The following is a 19996-nucleotide window of genomic DNA, read 5'->3' as shown; positions in this document are numbered from 1 at the left end:
GCCTGCCCTGAACAACATTGAACTTTGATTTTGTCTTATTTTCTGTCTCTACGTCAGAAATACCAACATGTGTGTGGCAAGATTTGTCCGCATCGTGTCACCAGAACCATCAACGGATGAAAATGTAGACATCTGTCGGTCAAAAATCGCAAAAGTGAGATAAAATTCTCTGATTGGTCAAGGCTAATCCAGATCCGGTCCGTGAGGTCCTGCAGTGATCCGAGGTGATGTGGTCCTCCAGTGCAAATGATTTTGTAGGTTTCTGAAAAATAGGCCAGCGGTAGGTCCAACATGGAGGCTCCTCTTCAGGTATCGATCCTTCAGGGTCATAAAACTCAAGATTTATTTTTGCTCGGGGCCGACTGTCCGTCTCGTCGCATCGCATCATCGTCGGCGAGCAGCTGTTTGGTGACTTTGCTCGACAACTTCCTACGTTTGAGGGAGACTAAAAAAAGATGGAGACTGAAGAGCCGCGCTCTGCACTGCGGCGACGGACCCCCACCCCCCCGACTCTCCTTTCTCTCCGCTCCCGGACGAATGCGCTTTGACAGTTAACGTTTCATTCCCACCAGCTGCTGACATTTCCTGCGCGGGAGGACGAGGACAATCTCCCACAAAGAGAGTCGTTTTAAATCTCAAATGTCAGATCATTTAAATTACAGGGGTTACATCAATGCAAAGAAAAAAAAAAAAGCTCAATATCCAATTAGGCCATCAGGAAGACAGGGACGTGTTAAATTCAATGTCAACTTGAGGCTGCGTGTGTGTCCTCTGCCTCAGGGGGGCGTACAGCCGCAGAAAAGTGGAATGGGAAAAGGTCAGCTGCAAAGCCTCCTGGGTAATGTAGTGAAATGGCTTGTTTGCACGAGATTCTTGTCCGGGCATTTGGATGAGTGGAAAAAGGATCCAAAAGCATTTGTTGTTGTTTTTCTTTCTTTTCATTACTTGATGCCGAAGCGCCTGTATATATATATTTTTTTATCGATCCCGTTTATTCCTCACTACACTATCTTGAGCACTTACCTGTCGGAGGGGGGCGTGGCCTTGTCGTTAAGCACTCACCTCCACGGCATTTTGTCCACTTCTTTCCTCCACCTCTTGGTTTCCTAAAGCCACATTGTTATGTGAATGCCACCAATACGTTGGAGCACACCAGAAAAAAGGTCAAATACTGTATACGTTTGAACAAAACCAGGTTTATGTCCACAAAAAGGAAAACTGAGATATTATCAAAAATAGTTTTTTGGTCTCAACCCCAAAACAACTTTTCTATTGAACTTACAACTAATTCCTTTACCATCAGCTGCCAAAATTTGCTTGTTTTAATGTTGCTACCCGTCTGTGTGTGTGTTTTTTTTTTATGGCAATATATCTGAATGGGAAATTTGTTTTAATATATTTGTGTCGAATAAAACATGATTTGCCATTTGGTGTGGCAGAAAGTTTCATCATGGATAAAGAAAATGATTCGTCACGTGTTATAAGTATGACTATGTACACATTAAAACAATCCAAACATGATTTCGCCCGTCCTCGTTAGCATTAAGCTAACACACGCTTTCCTCTTTTGTAAACACCGGTGTAGTCGAGCCTTCTATTACGTACCTGACGTGCCGGCGTGCTTTCCCCGCAGCTCCAGTTGCGTGCCGTTGTTGATGGGGTGCGTCTTGGCCCCCTGCTGCTTTTCCAGCTCCCCTGGAGTGCGGCAGAGAGAGCATAAGACACGCACCGCCGCCCTCATCATCGGAGGGGCATTACACAGGCGTCGACACGGACCTCCCGCGCCGCCTGTTCACGGCGCGGCTCTTCTTTGCGGTAATTAAACGCTACACTTGATGCTAATTGCTTGTCAGCGCTTATCACGCTACGCGCCGCTGTTTTGTCTTTCATTTTCCATAATACGTTAAAGAACCGGGGAGGGATTCTTACACTCGATGCGTATCTGCTCCATCTCCGAAACCTCGGCGATGGACTCCTTCAGGTCTTCCACAAATTTGAGCAGCTCCTCGGCGCTTTGCGCGCAAAAGTTCAACACCTGCTTCTTGTCGGAGCCAAACGGCGACAGGATGGTAATGCCGTGAGGGTAGTCTGACGGGCGAGGGAACGGTCACAGAAACAAAACAAAACAACAATTAAACGTGGTCACAAATGCAGATAGAGTGACTCACATTCATTCTCAAATAAGTGGAACTGCATGCCGAGAAGGCCCAGGGCTTTGCAGAACGTGTAGGCCGCCGAACTCTTCTTCTTTGGACAAAGCTTTAATATCTAGGAGGCAAAAAAAACAAATGAACTAAACTGTATTCAAAAGAAAAATTTTCTTGCTTGTGATTGGTCAAAAGGGGCTTGTTCCATTCTGGAGCAAAAGTATCATTCTTAAAAGTCCTATAATATTGATATATTAATTTGCTTTTCCCCAGAAATGGTAGGAATAAAATGCTTTCAATTCAAATTTCTTCAGGTAAATTTTCAAATGTTTGAATTATTAATTATATACAATAAAATGCGATATATCTGCAAGTGCATGAGCAGTTTTATATTCATTTTGTCAAATAAATGTATTTATAAATAAAAATATATTGAATTATATAATTTAAAAGATGTAACTTATTGTTATTAAGTCGCATAAAATGCATAGCTAAAAAGAAAAATACATCAAATACACAGTATGAAGAAAGGTGTTTAAAAATAATTTAGTTTCAGCATTTGCACCTATAGTAGAGGTCAAAAGACGGGATATACTGTTTAATTTTTTTGTTTCTTTTTTAAATAATTTTCTGAATTGCAGATGACATATTTAGTTAGTTTGCATATCTTCATACTGTATTTCCTCAGACAGCTTTATGCCTGAGAATGACGCTAAATGACTGGAACGACTTTCTGTTCACACGTGCAATTTAGATTCTTCAAAGTTTGCATATCAATGGATTTTCTTTTGAATTCAAAAGTGTTTCCAAACTTTTGTCTGGAACAGTACATTAGCCAAAGCTTTGCTCGCATACGAAATGTAATCATTGTGACTTTGTGGTGACATTTCTCGCACTTTTCAGATACGAGCAGCAAGCGTCTCACGAGAATTCCTCCCGCAGCGAACTTTTTTCATGAAAGTTAAAAAAAAAAAAAAAAAAATCATTCCAATAGGTGCCTTCTAGCCTTTTTTCCTGCAGCCACCAATTAAGAGGACACTACTTTCGTCCTCCCCTTTGTGTGAGATCAGCATTTTGCATAATGGCGGCAACCGAACGCCTTTGAAACGATAACCCGCGACGTGACTACTAATGAGAATAATAACGGCGCCCGACACGAAGTCTTTGATTTGTGCCGTGACCCCAGTCATGCTTTTTTTTTTTCCTGCCACACCTTCCGGCTGCTCTGCAGGAAGACAGATCTTTCCCGCTCTACTTTATTAGAAGAAACGCGCAGAGATGTCTGAACGTAAGAAGCTTTAAGGCGCACGCTTGATGCGAGGGGGATGTCTCAACTGTCATTCGTCATGTGAAATCTGCTACAGTCAGACGCGTTTTTAAAGTTACCACAATGAGATCATTGAAGAGGAAAACTTCTCGCTGGTGCGCCGCCTGCTTCTGGGCTTTGTTGACATCCGTCACTTCAAAAAGGCGGCTGCAGCACACCAGTCGTCTGTGAGGCACCGACAGTACCTGCGGACACGTTCAGGCAAAACTAATCAATCCCCACACACCGGAGTAATGATTTAACTGAGCTGGAAAAATGCAGTAATATTCGTTTGAAATACGTAAAGTATTTCCGGGTCAGATTCCGGCCCCCGTTAACCGCTAAAAACGAGGGATTACTGTACATGGTTGAATTTATTCGAAAATATGTTTCCAAACACTTTTGAATGTATTTAAATACGTTCAAACGTATTTGTACAAATTTACGGATAGGTTTGCCAGTCCAAAACATTAAGCTCCACGCTTCCAAAGATGACACTTTGATAAAGATACACGAAGACGATAGGAAGCGGCGTCTTCCTTGCTTCTTGCTCTAATCCGATCATGTTGATTGTGAGCCACATGGGTTCCGTCACGGTGCCCGATTAAAAGGGGTCATGTAAAGGTTTATCACGACAGAAGCTTGGCTGCACAAAATTGCCTTCGCGGAGTGGTCCAATCATATCCTCGGATAAAAAGGAAGAAAATGGAAGGGCTGTCAGGAGCGCAGTGGGCTCTCATTTGTGATCAGATACGAATATAAGCCCGGCGTTTCCGCTTTTCATTTTTCGCCGGCACCCCTACGGATGATTTGCGCAACCTTCTCCTTGTCGCCGCGGGGATCGTACATTTCCGGCTCGCCTCCTTTTTCATCTCAGCTCATGTCAGAAGAGGCATGTGATGATATCATTAGCATGAAACCCGTGTCATCTACCGAGTGTAATTATGAACTTATATGACACCCCCTCCCCGAAAATGGGTTGATAAATGTTGTATATTTACAGTGTGCCAAATATTTGAGACGCAGCGAGTACTTCGCTTTAATCGAATCCTAAAATATTTATACCTAACAAACTTCCATTATGGAGAAAGCCATTATTGTGAAACCCCGACTATACAATATCCATCAGCAATACATCATGTAAATTTATGATACAGACAGCTAGCTCACAGAAGAATTCCACATGCTTCAAACACACAACTTATTCAGTCCTTCTGTTCTCACTCTCACATTCGCATAGTTATCCAGATAAGACACAAAATGATTTTTTTTGGTTTGCTTCAAAAATAGTAATTATTTTGTGCATTTAAACCAAATGAGAAGCGCAAAGATTAATTGACAACAATTCCTGCTTGGATGGGGTTGAACAAGGGTTATGTAAATGAAATTGACTGAATAATCATTCTAAAACTGAATGCAGCCACTCCACGATAAACTTTTTTTTCCTCTTGCCTTTTGTGGAGCTGACAGCTCCTTGTGGGCAGGAGGAGTCACTTCCTGTCTCAACAATCCATCATTTGGGGCTCTGACTACACTCCCTCTGTCATCCGATGGTTACCCATCCATCACTGACACAGTTGCCGGGGGGAGAAAACGGGGAGGGGGCGGGGACTCAGGAGAGGGCGGGGGACGAGGAAGATGACAGCAATCAAAATCTCAATGTCACTGAGAAAGTCGACAGGAGATGAACGAGAGTAACTTTTTCCTCGGTTCTTCGCTGAACGGGAATAACGGGGGTAAAGTTCAAAATGTTGGATAGGAGTTGATTTTGCTAGGCGAGCATGTGTGGACAAATGTGTCTGAATCAAAGAAGACCTTGCTGCAATATTGATATAGTGTATACCAAGAACTCGTTACCAAAAATCCTAATAAAAAGTAGGGTAAAACTGAACCAAGTAGTGGATGAGTCCTTTTTTTTTTTTTTTTTTTTACAGTGTACCGAGTGAAAAGCTTTTTGGCCTTTAGCGTTTGGACTCAAAATGACCACAAGCACTTACAGCCATACTTTACAGTGCTTGATGACGGATAGCGCTGGCGAAACGAGTTTGAGGGACTCATTGCCTTCTAATGGATAACAAATGTGCTCCACTAGCACTACTTAAGGTAGGTGATAGTGATAAGGCCTTGAATAATGACCGACTTGGCATGAAGAGAGCGCGAGTGTCAGCACTCGTGATAAATCGTCACTCGATTACGACATCGCCCAATGGTTGTCCAAGAAATGAGGCATGGGAGGCGGGGGGGGATAAGGAGGAATTTTGTTTCCTCACCGTTTTCATGCCCACGATGGACTGCTCAACCTTGGAGACGTAAGTGACGTGGTCCTCATTGGAGCGCAGTTCTCTCAATTGTATTCTCTCGTAGATGCCCACCACCATGTCGCGGGGGATGTCCGCGCCGTCGTCTACACCTGAGAAAGCAAGGTCCAAAATTTGGAACGTTGAAGGCGTTGAAGAGTTGCTTTTACCGTCCCTTTTGTCTCCCTTTTTTGGGACAAAAAATGTGTTTATTAAAACGCAAAAGAAGCACCGTTCCTCCTCGTTTTCAACTGTCTTTTGTCCTTTATTCAACCTCTGGTGTCTCCTGCAGTCCCCGTTTAATAGTGACACGGCATCACAGGAGTGGAGGTTAATAAACAAGTGAAGGGTTTACACCTGAAAGCAGCATGGGTCAAGGCCACAGCCGAGCACGTTCTCAAGCTGATGGATGTTATGATACTCCCCGCTCACCTCTGAGTCAAATTCCGAAAAGCGTATTAGGTCTGTTGAAGGCTCGGCCGATTGGCTCAAATGATACAACTGATACAATTAATCAACATGGGTGGGAGGAGGAGGGGGGGTAGCCCAAAAAAGAGATTAATAACAAAGCTAGTGGACGTAGAGATGACACAAAAAGCTTCAGGGACAAATCGACCAGCTGGGACTGCGCCGCATACTTTCATTTGCGTAAAATGCCGGGATTGATTTTCCAGCTTAATCTACTGTGCCGGACTGATTGATCTGCTTTCTTTTTTTTTTGTACCTCGGAGGTTGCGTATGAAGTCCTCCAGCAGCATCTTGCGGTCGGGCTTAATGTTGGGACTGTACATGTCGGTGTTGAGCAGGATGATGGCGAAAGCCAGGATGAAGATGGTGTCGGGGTTATGGAACTGCTGCACCACGTCCGGGTTGCACATACAGTAGCGCTGGCTGCAGGGAGGTACAGGGAGATGTTTACATGAAATCTTTTCCCGGCAAAGACGGCATTACCATGTGCCTGTGAACTGTGTAAATATCGTAAACGTTCAACTTGTTTCCAAACATCGAAAAAGTCTTGCGACATTAAACAGATGTACTGTATTCGATTATTGTGGCAACGGATGAAAGTTAGGATGAATTTATGGCTTTAATTTGACTTGGTGTGATGCTAAAATATTCTTCTCTGTGGCGTTAAGACCCATTTGTCCTATCGGATGAAGGCATCACGCATCACACAGCGCTCCACTGGGTCCTTGGCTGTAGATAAACACGCAGAAGCTTTTATGTACAATATGTGCGCACACTGAGAGCATGGATGCGCATCATAACGGAGCACCACAACATTCTAACTCACCACCGAATATAGTCGGCCAATGGTGTGTCATAAGTAAGGCCCCAGTCGAAGAGATTGTGTGTGTGCGTTCATGGAGAGGCATTATTTCGGACAAATGCGCAAAGTATGAACACTGCAGGGATGGAGGATAAATAATACAGTAGTACAAGAGCGTCTGAGGAATCAGACAGAAAGTAAAGAAGGAAATGAGCGGAGTGTAATTGTTGATTTGAGCAGGCATCGTTTGCACACCGAAGCCGCGGCACCCATGTACGGGCCTGTTGAGCTCCGTGGAGTCACCGCGGAGCTTGGAGAACGGGTTTAACTTGTATCTCAAGGCACTAGCGAAGGAGCGGCTATGTCCAGTTGAGCATCTATTTTACCGTTTCAACCACAGCGCGGCCGAGCTGTTTTTGGACGCTAAATTATGCAATTATGGTGTATACATGAGCGGCATGCACAATTTGTTCATTCATTTTATCCACTGGTGCAGCAAAGGGCTCGGCTGCTTCCCATGCCCGCCGCGATTTTTGGGAGTTGTGTCCATGTTCCCCCTGCTTGTTTTTGTGGCACTTCAGATCTCAGCAGGGGAGGTAAGAGGGGGGGTTGGTGGGGGACACGAAGTGGACGTTACACAACGCTGGTTATTTATAAATCCTCCACCCTCTTTTGTTTTTGTGCCCTTTTCAATCCTTCCCACCCCCCTCAGGTTTGTTCCGCTCTCACGCCTCTGCTCTTACACGCAGATAGATGCCAGGGCACTGTCGATGCCAAGGTCTCTTGCCACACTTTTTGTTTACCTCTTTGTCGTGCACCTCGGGCAACTGTGACAGGTGGCTGTTCAGCTCAGAGAGCCCAGACGGCGTCAACTCCTGTTTATTTTGCAACTATGATGGGGACCAAAGGGAAGAACCGAAACACGTCTGCACGGCTGACATTGGCGCATCATTTCTGATGCAAAATATAATAAAGCTTTTTGTTTAATCATTCTGGAAAATTCTAAAAATAATGCCCTGTCATGATAATGTGAAAACAAAATTCTGGAAATGTTGACAAGTTTATTCCAGAATAGTGAATATAAATTCAAATATCAAACGTTTCCTGAAACATAGAAAAAAAATTCATCAGAACGGTGGGAAAAAAATCATTTTCTAATTACCTGAAAGCCTCGATGAGACGTTCCACCTTCTGCGCTTCTCCCTGGACACGAATGTGGGCCTGAAATTTCCTCAGCGCGTCGTCCAGCTCCATGCCCGAGAAATCCATCTCGTCCACCACGCAGCTGTTGAGGTAGCGTGGGGTGAGAGGAGGCACGGCGTGAGCCAAATGTAATAAGTGCGTGTGAGCACAACGGGATCGATGAGCCCGGGGGATGCAGACTGGGAGATAAGGGCTCCCTCCAATTCAACACGCTCGCACGCAGGCAAAGAGGGATGGAGGAGGATAAAGACGCAGCTGGTAACCAAACATGTGGAAATCTCCCCCAGCGGAAAATCCTCCTCACACCTGAAAACCGAATCTTAATTACCTTAATTAAAGAGAAAAAGAAAGAAAAAGTTGGTGACGAGTTCACGGGAAGCTGGACACAATTTGGTTCAGGTAATATGAAGGTTTGGAAGTAAGTTTTAATGGACTTTAGAAATGTTTATCAAATCATCCTTGACATAAATATACGGCACACCTTGGAGTGAAGAAAAAAAAAATGGCTCGGTTGTTGTCTCGGGTGAAAGTCAGCTCGGTACGCAAATGCGGAAAGCGAAGCACGCGACGTTACACATCAATGACTTAATTTTCACTTATTAGCATCCCTGGAAATTTTAGGTATAATATTAAAACGCTCTATTGAATAAGTTCAATATTTTAACTCATTTACTGCCATTGACATCGATAGACGTTAAAGATACAATTTTATTGGGCTGGAAGTGAAACAGCGGCGCAAAACGCATGTCACGTCCTCCTGACCCGTCGCCCCTCCTTTATGTAACATCAGGCAGGATGTTCTACACCTGACATCCTTCGAGCAGACAATGAGTAGACGACCTCGGGGCTGGAACCAGACAAGAATCTTACTGCTCGACATCCATCATTGGAACGACTCCTGCGGGCCAAATCCATGACCACAATTTGCCTTAATTGACTTTGCGACGTTTTAATGCACATAGTTTATGCCTAAGGAAACGTGAGGAGAATGAGGCATCGCTGAGACCCCAGAGGGAACACATCAGAGGTCAAGCCTACTCTGGCTGGTCACAACATTAGGTAGACCTACACCCATGTTAAAACATTATCTGGGCGCTCAGCAAAAAAAGACGGTGAAGGAAGAAAACGTTCTGTCGTCGAAATGAACTGATACCTCACCATGTCGAAGGGGCCAATAAACGTGAAGCGACAAATGAATGTGAGAGTTACATCCCCAAGGCAACGGCATGCGAGGTGTCCACTCACTCGAGGACGTCCCTGTTGAAGGGTTTTTTGCTGTTGCCCAGGAACTCGCCGATCATCTGTCGACTCAGACCCTTCCTCTGCAGCAGGAAGTGGGCCACGCCGATGGGCGTGTCGGGGATGAAGCCACGTGAGATGAGAAACTGGAGGCCTTTGTCGGGATTCCTGGTGGGGATGAAGACATGTCTTAGCATGATGCAGGTTTGCCTGCCAACAGTATGTTTGAAATATAATCGTGGGTCTAGGTTTAGTCATGAAATTATATAAGATGGGGGAGTGGCACCCCTCCAGAGTTCGCCATGTCTGTCATAGCTAGGGACAGCCGGAGGAGGGTGTGAATTGCCGCATTTACCGTAATGTCCCTGAAAAATTATGTCTGGAGAATTCTGGTAATTGACTATGAAAATAATCAGTTGAAGTCCTACTCTTGTCTAACCATTTTTTTATTTATTTCTACAGTGACAGATGGTGTTTAGCATTAGCAACTAGCCACAGGAGTGAAAACCGACAAGATGCGTTTTCCTTTTATGTAACAGAGAGCTTGTCGCAGCTAATGGGTTTAGCTAGGTGAAGATGGATGTTTGGGGGAGGGGGGGGGGTGTATAAAGGGTAAGAGGGAGGCTGAGAGAGGACCACACAGAGCAGATGCGAGCAAATGGCAGCATGATCTCGCCGACATTCCCGGCTTTGAAAGCATCTGCTCGCCCACTCTCTCTTGACGGCTGACGTGTCACGGAGCGAATTTGGCAGATTACTTGATGTTTTCCCAACACGCGCGCCAAGCCCGCATGCTGATTATCATTTGCGATGATAAATGGGCGGAGAGTGGCAAATTTGAGATGAATCGAAGAAAAGTGGAACCAAATGACGGAGAGACAATCCTGGCAAAGTGACCATCGATATTGTGGAATACATTTACCCATTTATTTAAAGCTTGCTTTTAACGAAACCGCGTTGGTTTTCTATCGGAAACTTGATTGTAAGAAAACAATTACAAAACCTTGGCCCCATTTGCTTTAGCACTGATTCGCGTACTTAAAACTGGACTGTCTAATGAAGTGCTCTGTGTGTTATCACTTATCTGATGGTGATTCATCACAATGTTTTTCGTGACTTGATCGTTGCCCACTCAGATGTTGAATCAGCACAGCTTGAGTGGCAGGGAAGGGCAATTAAAGAAACGGCAAATGTCACACGTGAAGCGCAATGTGTCAACCTAACATCATCCTCCCACTACCTGCCTCTTCAACGCCCGTGACGATCTCTCGCCTATTGACGGTCCATCAACACTCAACTTTATCTGCCTCTATACCTTTTCGTCCGCCCCCATCTCATACATGCAAAACGTTTTGAAGCAGAAAGCAAGAGATCAGTCTCATCAACTCAAAGCTACAAAATGTGGATCTGAATATAATTATATAATCTGAATATAACCTCTGTTTAAAGGTATCTGTTTGTGGCAAATGTTAAAATAATTATAAATAACACTTTTGGAAGCCTATTTATTTAAACGGTATTTAAAAGTTGCAGGCATTTTGCAGAAGAACTTTGAAGTGGCGGCAGGCCGTTTCTAAATCCCGACCGCCACTCCTCGAAGAATGCAAATGAAATGAGAAGTGCTCAAATGCTAGCATGCTAATAGCGTGCGGTAAAGCGAGCTGAAAAATGTGATTGACGACCAGTGATGAGCTTTTATTGGCCTGCGCCGCTGAAAAAGACACGAGGTTAGCCCGAAGCTCTTGAGCCTGTTTGAGATGGACACCCCGCTGCTGTTATTAGAGCGGAATGTGGTGGAACTAATAAGCCTGGAGCTTGATTTGCTTCTTGTTTTTACTGTCCCTGCGTTCGCCTCCCCCGCAGCCAATTGATTAAAAGTGTGCTTATCTTTAGATTGCAAGCAGACTCTCCGTCACCTTATTCCCTTTAAACAAACAGCACATTATTCATTATACATCAGAAATGTGTACACTTGTCCATGACCTTTTTAAAATGCGTACAGTAGATAAGGGCAACATGAACCGGCTGTCGATCAAACTGGTTGACGCAATGTGTGTTTGCGTTGAACATTTTTGGGTCTTTTCTTCCAAATAACAAATTGATTGACTCTCCCTCTCAAAGACAATAATGAGTAAACTTACATCTGAGGAAGACTTCTTTTTTTAATGTTATGGTACTTTAAATTTTAATATTCTGAAGTGCGTAAAGCCCTTGCTATTTACAACACTCCGACTGCCTCCTTCCCCATCTCTTGTTCCAAACGTCACGCTCGTGAAGCACAAGTTAATCGGCTTTACGGTCGCATCTTTATTGCCTCTTCCAGATTTGCGTGAGGAGCCTTAATTGGGGCAAAATCGCTGTGAAATCTTCTCGTCTCTCTCGGAGGATGCATCTCGACAAGGGAGTTTTGACAGCTGTGTTGCCGTGACAACACAACAGCACAGGACGGGGACGTTAACATTTCGAGCCAGAGGTGATGAGCTATGCGTCACCAAAAAAAGTCTGAAATTACATCCTGAATTGCACAGCCCTAACTAATAAAGTGTTTATCCTTAGACAATAGAACCACAAGGTGTACCTAATGAAGTGGCCACTGCAGTGCAATGACATGTTGGCCAACAAAGTTTACTGCATCCAAAGCAATAGAGCGTGGCGTGTTTTATCCGGGCACCTCCGCCGCAGCACCTTGCTCAGCCCCAGTGCACTCTTGTCGCCATGGCAACACCCCGTCTCCCAGGTCTGTCGCGCGCGAGAACCACTTCACTCTCGCCTGTCACGAGTCTTAACGTCCGACCCCATGCCGCCGACTTTTTCCTTTCACTTGCAGATGTGAAATGAAATGGACAGCGGGGACTTCGAAGAAAGACGGCGTGACCCTAATCCGGGCTACGTTCCCATCCGTGCAAAGGCTCGAGCACTTTTAGAAGGGGAAAGCTCTCTCGCTAAGAATTATGAAGCGGTTGTTGTCATCGGAGCAGAAGTACTGACACTCTACACCAGGAGTAACCAAACTGCCGTCCGCGGCACATAGAAAAATTACATTTTGACATGGCGAGAGAAATGCAAATGTTTGATGGAAGACAGTGTTAAAATAAAATAAAATCCTAATATCCCTCCTAACTTTGATGGAGAGTTACCTCTTGAGGTAGCAGTTTTTTAATAAGTACATTATGCCGACAATATGAAATTATTGCTTGATTGATTGCTATAGGGTTTATTTAGAAAATAATCATGAGGTAGCCCATACATCTTTTATTTTTCTGTATGTGGTCCTCAGATGAAAAAAAATGTGGACACTGCTCTACATCTCACTAGAGGTGAATCTACTCTCCCTGTTTAATCCTCCTTAATACCTACAAATCTCAAATCATCAATTCAAATCTCAATCAACCTCAAGTGAAAAAAGTCCCAAGTCTATTTTGTCAAAGGTGTAAAAAATACATAGTGTATTTCTTTTTCCGATTCAAGATCAGATACGTGAAAAAAAAGGACTCACACATTGAAGAGGTTGAGGCCAATGCGGTAGAGACGTTTCCGCATGACATCGGTGGACAGAGTGGGAGACTTGCAGCTGGCGGGGTTCTCACAATGGTAACGTGGCAGGCTGAGGATCATGGCCTGCAGCGCCTCCTTGGAGGACGCCTCCGATGTGGAGCGAGCCTCGGTGGACGCGCTGCTGCTGCTCATCTGCTCCGAGCTGTTATCAGCCGTCTCCGAGCCGCTCCGATTGACCCCCAGCTGCTCGGAAACTGGCGGGGGAGGTTTAGGGGGCTCCGCTGGAGGTGGCGCCATCCCTGCGGCATCTTGCTGGGGAGCCGTTTTGTCCTGGGGGTTCAGGTTTTGCGGGTCCCCCGCACTGAGCTCTTCCTCACTGGGAGGGGGCGCGGGGAACTCCATATCCTGATCACATAAATCTATTTCTGGGGGAGGTGGGTGCTCTTGGGGGGGTGGAGGGGGCTCCACGGCCTCAGATGAGGAAGCAGCAGGCGGTTCTTCAGACACGACAGGCTGAGGAGCTGAGTTTGTCGCGACGGATGCAGACGCCTCTTGCTGGGCACAGCTGCCCAGGGTGACGGACTCCATGACGGAAGACGAAACGCGGAAGTTCTGGCTGTCGATCTGGACTGTCACATCCCTAAAGGCCATCATGAGCTTACTGGCGCTTTTGGACAGGTCGCTGGGGTCCAGCGGCGCTTGATGAATGGCAGATTCTCCCACGCCGCACCCTTCTCCTCCACCTGCCGCTGCGCCGAACTGATAAGCACCGCCTTCTTGGAGCGAACACATGGTCTTCAGGCTCCAGTTGCTTAGTGCATCATCGATGGACTTCGCCAGGGACTGAACTTGCTCGGTGAAGGAGTCCTCCAGGTCGGTGAGGCTGCCACCTACCGTGGCGGGCAGCGACGGCGACCTCACCAGAGGGATGCCCGCCAAGTTGCAGCCTTCCGCCAGGGCCCGTTCAGCCGAGAAGCCCTCAGTGTTCTGCATTCGCACCTTGCGCAGAGAGATACGGCGGGGCAGGCGACTCTCCAGGAGGGAGTTGCGGATCTTCTCAAAATTCTTGCTGAGCTGGTACTGGCGGAAGGCGGTCTGGATCTTGCAGGCGGCACGGCGGGAAATGAGGTGGCCGCCGTATTTGTGCTCTAGCATTTCGATCTGAAAAGAAGGATGAAGAGGAGATAAGTTAATGACTGGAAAAAAAATTGCAGATGTGTGCTGCTAAGCTATCAAAACAATAAGTCAAGAGTTAAAAAAAAAAAAAAAGCACAGCACAACGGCAGTTCTTTCTACACTCCGATGATGTCCTGTAACAGGTCAATGGGGACAGCGACGATGAACATCATTGCTCAAACCGCTGATGCTATCGAGTCTTGGTGGTGCGTTGAAGATGAAAATCAAGAAAGGTTCAGAATGAATAGGGAGCAAAAAAGGAAGGATACTCTTTGAATAGGTACATGAATGGGAAACTGGGAGATCAGGCGAAAAACTCACAGCATTTCGACAAAGAATTTTTTTTCTCTGTAAACAAAACTCATAATCTCCGTCAATTCCTCAGAGAGGTCCTTTAAATTGTCTGAAAGCGAACGCACTGTTAATCTTGCCTGTGAAAGATGTCTGAAAGTCTGTGGGAAACCGATAGACGCCACGCAGCCGTCGCCGTTGTCTGGCGGACGCTCAAACACTTGATGAAACCCCTGTGCTTAGTCAGAACAATTGGGGAAACACCCAAGTGCGAGCTCTTATCTTGGCAAGTCACATTGTGCACCGCGCATCTTTTGAAACCCCCCCAACCCTTCCCTCGTTCTGAATTAAAGGCCGATTATACTTCAGTTGGTGCTCCGAACCTCATTAAAGCCACAAGTGAAAGATGTTTTGGCATGCAGAGATAACCATGTTCAACATACTGAAGATACTCGAAGTGTACAACAGAAATAATGTGTCATTAAGGCGATAGAAATTTGTATTGTGTGAAAAATGGACTCACTTAATGTTCTCCTTTTAATTCATTTAGAGTGGCTCAGATTGTCTTTAAAGCCAATGATACTTTCTGGCATTGAAACGTGGCGCCACAAAAGTTTTACAAGCTATTTGTAAAAGCATCCCTTACACCCAAAGAAACTCTGGAGAGGTGCCCTTGACTGCAGAAAATATAAGTCGTTTGATTAAATGTTGCAGGTTTTTATGCCTGTTCTGGCCTCTGCGTAAGCTGGGTCGGGGATTTTTCAAGAAAGCATTTGAGGACGCGCTGCTCTCTTTGTGTCTGTATGACACACTCGGAATTACAGCCACCGGGAAGGTAGGAAAGAGGATTAAAACTAGCCCGGCATTTAGACTCGGCAAATTAAGACTATTCCAGCAGACAAAGACGACAAAGTGATACGGCAACAGTGCAGTGGGGACAACGTAGATGACAGGAAAGACGTCCCTCCTCCTCAGTGAGAGGCAGTCCCTTGAACTCCTGATCACTTCACTAAGCGCTGATGGAGAGAGATTAATCTGTAGATCTGCGTTGCCAACGGCCGGACTCGGGCAATCGATTTTGAAGGGCGGATTGAACCCGCGCGTTCTCCACAGTAAACTAAGATATGAGGGGAAAGTAAACGGTACATTTTCAAAGGATATGTATGCGGGAGGGGGGGGATAAAGGGGACAAGTGAATATTTTAAAGAGACTTCAAAGCTACTTTGTTGGAAGATAATTGCAAGAAAAGCGAGGTTGGAGGAAGTTCAAATGATGATGGACCGTCCTTCAATTCTTTGCAACTGATCTTGGCAGCAGGTAGTGATGGATGGTCCTGATGAATAAGCGACTTCGAAAAGTGTTTTGAATACAACTTGAGGTCAAGTAGTGTTACGAAACACCAAAGCGTTCTGCCATGAATCATCGCAACTGGGCATCAGGGTACACACAAGAAGGACCGCCGAAGCGAACGCACAACCGGGAACAGGAGCAAGGGGTCATTAGCTGCGCTCGTGCTCGTGCAAATGTCTCAAAGCGGAGAAACATCTGCATGATTAACGAGCTGATTATGCAACGGCAAGAAGTGGGACGTGGCACAAAATAACGCTCCCATGCCAACCCAAGACGATAATTAAAGAGCTGAGATCATTGTTTTGCTGATGAATGGTTGTCTACAGAGACTGCCACCGAAAACAAATTGTCACGGGCAAGAACGTGAGAACCCTCCAAAACATGACCTCGGACCCTTTTAGATAGATACTTTGGTGTGTTTCCCTTCCAGTTTTTTTTTATCAAACATGTTTCTTTTCAGAATTACCTCCGTCACAGTCAGGTTCACATGGGCGAAATCAATTTTCACGTTTACGCAAAGCGCGCACAGGTTGATAGTCAATCATGAGGTTACCGCACCGCAATCAAGGTATCACCCTGCACTTCCAATTAGTCCCACATTGATCCGAGGATGCATCCATTCCACGCACACTTCTCTCTGCGAACAGGAGATCGATGAAACGATCTACGTCTCTGTTGTCGTGACGACAGCATAAAACAGACCAAGTTCTACTACAGGAGTCTCAAACCGGAAGAAGCCTTGATGTAAAGTAAAGCAAGCTTGTGGCTGAAAATACATTGATATCAATGTTCTTTTTCCTTACCTGCATGGAGATCTTGGGTGATGCTTTGTTAGTCGATGGATATAAAACAATACAAAGAAAATGGCTGATGATGGGCCAGGAAATGGAGATGGACTATTGTATGAGTTTCCTGAACGGAAAGACAATACTGCATGGGGGAGGGAATCGCATGTTTGCACATTTATTATTGTTTTCATAGACATTCATCAGTACAATACAAGATGGGGGACACATGCTTTTACTCTCTGCAAAAGAGAATCAATAAGCAGCTGAAAGAGGTTTAAGCAACTATTTCGATCCTTCTTAAAGAAATATACATTCAAGCGTTGAAAATAAAAAGACAGAAGCGCGATGAGGGATCCATGATAGTGATCATGAAAATGCTGATGGCAATGACGTGGAAGCAGATATAGTTTGGCCAGTCCACTGGCGCCAATACAGAACCGAAAAACCTCAAGGTTCCACACACACACACACACACACACACCATGTTATAGCCCCGGTCCAAACACACCCCTACCTGCTTATTTTTGAGGTCAAGCGAGAGCTCATAGTCGGAGGTGGCCGAGTGCGAGCTGGCCCCGTTGCGCTGCACCCTCAAGGGCGACGCTGTGTGATGGAGGCTGGCTCTCCTCGCCGTGCAGCTCTCCTTTGCTCCTTCACCTTCCTCCTCCAACTTCTCCTCCTGTGCTTCTTCTTCTTCTACTGCTACTTCTACTTCGGCCTCTTCCTGGGCATTCTCTAAATCCGGCCTTCCCTTTGCTTCCTCCTCATCCGTCCCTTCTTGCGCAACGGTTTCCTGTGGTTCCTCCTCACCCGGGGCATCAAATTGAGGTTCGGGCTCAGCTTCCGTCCGGGGTACAGATTCCGCTTCGGTTTCAGGCGGGGGCTGCGTCTGCGCCTGGGGGGGCTCGGGCTCAGGCTCGGGCTCGGGCTTTGGCGGCAGCGTCTCCTGTTGGGGCTGCGGTTGTGACGGGGCCTCACTCTGCAGCTCCCCCTCTCCTCCCTTCCCTTCCTCCCCCAGTGACGGGTCTGGAGAAAGGTCATCGCTGCAGAAAGGAGGAGAAAACGCAGAGTGAGGTGGCTTGCCGTATCCACCACGACCTCTTCTCTCTTTCCTGGGATGCAATTGGCAAGACGCGGGGACACCGTCTTTTTTTTTACTATTTCGACTGTGCCTCGCTTGTCGTCTATGCATTTGACAGACAAAGACAAGGTGGAAGAGAGGACACAGCTGAAAGAAAACCCACAAGGTTGGTGCACAAAAAGTTGGATGGAAAAGAAAACGGCAGCAACATCTCCAGGAAAAAAGAAATGTGAAACTGACAACTAGTTGTGACACACACACACACACACACAGAATTACAAATCAGGACAGTCATGCTCAGCTTATTCAAGTGTGTGCTTTTGGAGTGTGTGTGTGTGTCTAAGGTGTATTTAAAGTGGATTATTTTGTTAAGGGTCCATTTTCGGAGAATGGTGAATTAAAATTGATTGCACTGTGTTGAGGGCAAAAAGACTTCAGCGATTTTATTGAATACAATTTTCCACGCGGTAGTGGGCAGACCTCCACCAGGGCAGGACTTGCACCCAATAGGGAAATTGCCCCAACCCCCAGTAAAAATCTTGTCAGAAAAATAATCGAAACTCTCTCCACACAGCGTCAGATTGAATTGATTCGAAAAAATATAGTCGTTGAATTACTTTGCCGTATGTAAGATGCTATGTTGTGTGCACCCATCCAATAAGTCTTTTTTTCACTGCTTCCCACCTGACCTACTTGTCAGATTTGGCTCCCAAGTTCTCCCTAAAAAGGGAAATACACGTTAAAATATCGCTATTTTGCTACAGTGGTAGTGCCAGAACACGACTCCCACGGATTGCTCTAAGTGCTGCCGGCAAGACGGCTCCCTGGCAGCAAAGCTCTCGTCGCCCATATATGAACTTTTGGACGACAACTCGGGTAGATTTTTTTAAATTCTCCCGTCTGGCAAATGCGCGTCTTTCTTTCTCGTTCTCGGTGTTATCACACATGGCAGAGCTTTAGCTTGCGGAGAAAAGTATCTGTAATGGGCTTTGGTGGGATCCTTCTAAAATAGATATATGTGGGATGAATAATGGATCGTGAAAAAAAGTTGCTACTTCACTCTGTTGCAGGTGAGCAAAAAATAGACACGGTGGAGGGGGGGTGGACTGAAGATGTCTTTTAAAAGGGCAGTCTGCTATGTCGACTTGCAGTCTTTTCAAATGAATCCTTGCCATTTTCTCAGTGGCTTGTTATGATGAAAGACCAATAGTCAGACGTGACATTTTTGGACATAATATGTGATGTCTAGTCATTGAATCCCAGACTGGTGAAAATGTTGAGGCTTAGACAACCTATTTTTCCTCAGGAGATAAATAGAGTAAATATTTTTAAAAAAAACAGCCTCTCAGATGGGCCAGTGTGAAAGCGGCTAATGAATCATTGGGCATGCAAATAGAAAGCAGCCGCAGCTAGATGTGCGGCATGTGTGCATATTTATTCGCCTCAAAAGCGCAAAGTGAAGCTTTACTAGGCCCCATATTCTCTGTCAAGCCACCCACCGTCCATCCTAAACTGTCCAGTGCTAGGTAGGAAGATTTAGAACCCCCGGGTGTCAGAATTGGCCAACGAGGGCGAAGATGGACGAGTGCAACGGCCTCCACATGCCTGACTTGCAACGCAGTCGCGCTGTCCATTCATTATTCCAAGACGTGGATTCGGTTTATTTTCAAGCCGTGCCTAGTCGCTTTGACTAAATCTCTTCTCCCATCCCCCTCTTGCGTACAGTATCTCCTGCCCCTTACTGAGAATTAATCATGCAGAGCGGTAGCATCTGTATTAATAAGCATCTCTTTACTCATACGTGCAGACGTTAACATATAGACGGGATTTGTCACTTGCCCTGCCTCAATTCGATTTATGCCATCAAGAATCTGAAGGATGGCGGGTTGCAAATACAGGCTTTCGCGGCGAATACACCCCCCCACCCCCGTGTTTGTGCATAATTGCCTAACAATCGTAATGTTTACCGTGCACTGGCTCTCGCAATTGTGTCGCATCAGTTCGCACGTTGACAACGGGGAGAAAACAAGGCCCAAAAATATCCTTACAAGCACAAAAAAATTGACATTTTCTGCATGTTAGTCTGCAGGCTTGCTTTTGTACTTCTGCTTATTTCCTCCTATACACAGGTCAAAACGAGTTTGAAAAATATGCAATACTTAGGACTCCTTAGGATTAGTGAAATGTATTCAGATAATGCAATCAAAAGGAAAACCTTGTTCCTCCCTCTTTATTATCACTTTTCTTTGAGTGGAGACTCGGTTCCTGTAAGTGTGGGGGCGGCAGTTGCATAAGGCAGACGACAAGTGCCTATTCAAGTGTGCAGATATGACCTCTAAGGGGAAAATGGAAA

At 45.6% G+C, this 19996-nt stretch overlaps 1 protein-coding gene across 4 annotated transcripts in view; it reads right to left on the bottom strand.

Moving 5' to 3' along the window:
- The window catches only part of iqsec3a (IQ motif and Sec7 domain ArfGEF 3a), a 35418-nt gene that overhangs the window by 3410 nt on the left and 12012 nt on the right, over positions 1-19996 (bottom strand). For 2 of the 4 annotated variants that reach the window (XM_088406289.1, XM_088406288.1), the window contains exons 3-13: positions 17077-17605; positions 12959-14118; positions 9469-9630; positions 8183-8305; positions 6475-6641; positions 5724-5863; positions 3534-3659; positions 2169-2268; positions 1930-2088; positions 1606-1695; positions 1024-1106 (exon numbers count right to left, since the gene is read on the bottom strand). In XM_088406289.1, the coding sequence (XP_088262415.1) occupies positions 1051-1106; positions 1606-1695; positions 1930-2088; positions 2169-2268; positions 3534-3659; positions 5724-5863; positions 6475-6641; positions 8183-8305; positions 9469-9630; positions 12959-14118; positions 17077-17605 (2812 nt within the window). In that variant the 3' untranslated portion in view covers positions 1024-1050. The remainder of the gene's footprint in view (positions 1-1023; positions 1107-1605; positions 1696-1929; positions 2089-2168; positions 2269-3533; positions 3660-5723; positions 5864-6474; positions 6642-8182; positions 8306-9468; positions 9631-12958; positions 14119-17076; positions 17606-19996) is intronic. The other 2 variants (XM_088406287.1, XM_088406286.1) reach the window with 1 other exon arrangement.

This window comes from Hippichthys cyanospilos, chromosome 22 (genome assembly GCF_059441005.1).
Source record: "Hippichthys cyanospilos isolate Australia breed blue-spotted pipefish chromosome 22, RoL_Hcya_1.0, whole genome shotgun sequence".
Taxonomy (NCBI): domain Eukaryota; kingdom Metazoa; phylum Chordata; class Actinopteri; order Syngnathiformes; family Syngnathidae; genus Hippichthys; species Hippichthys cyanospilos.
This window is presented reverse-complemented; position numbering and strand designations above follow the sequence as displayed.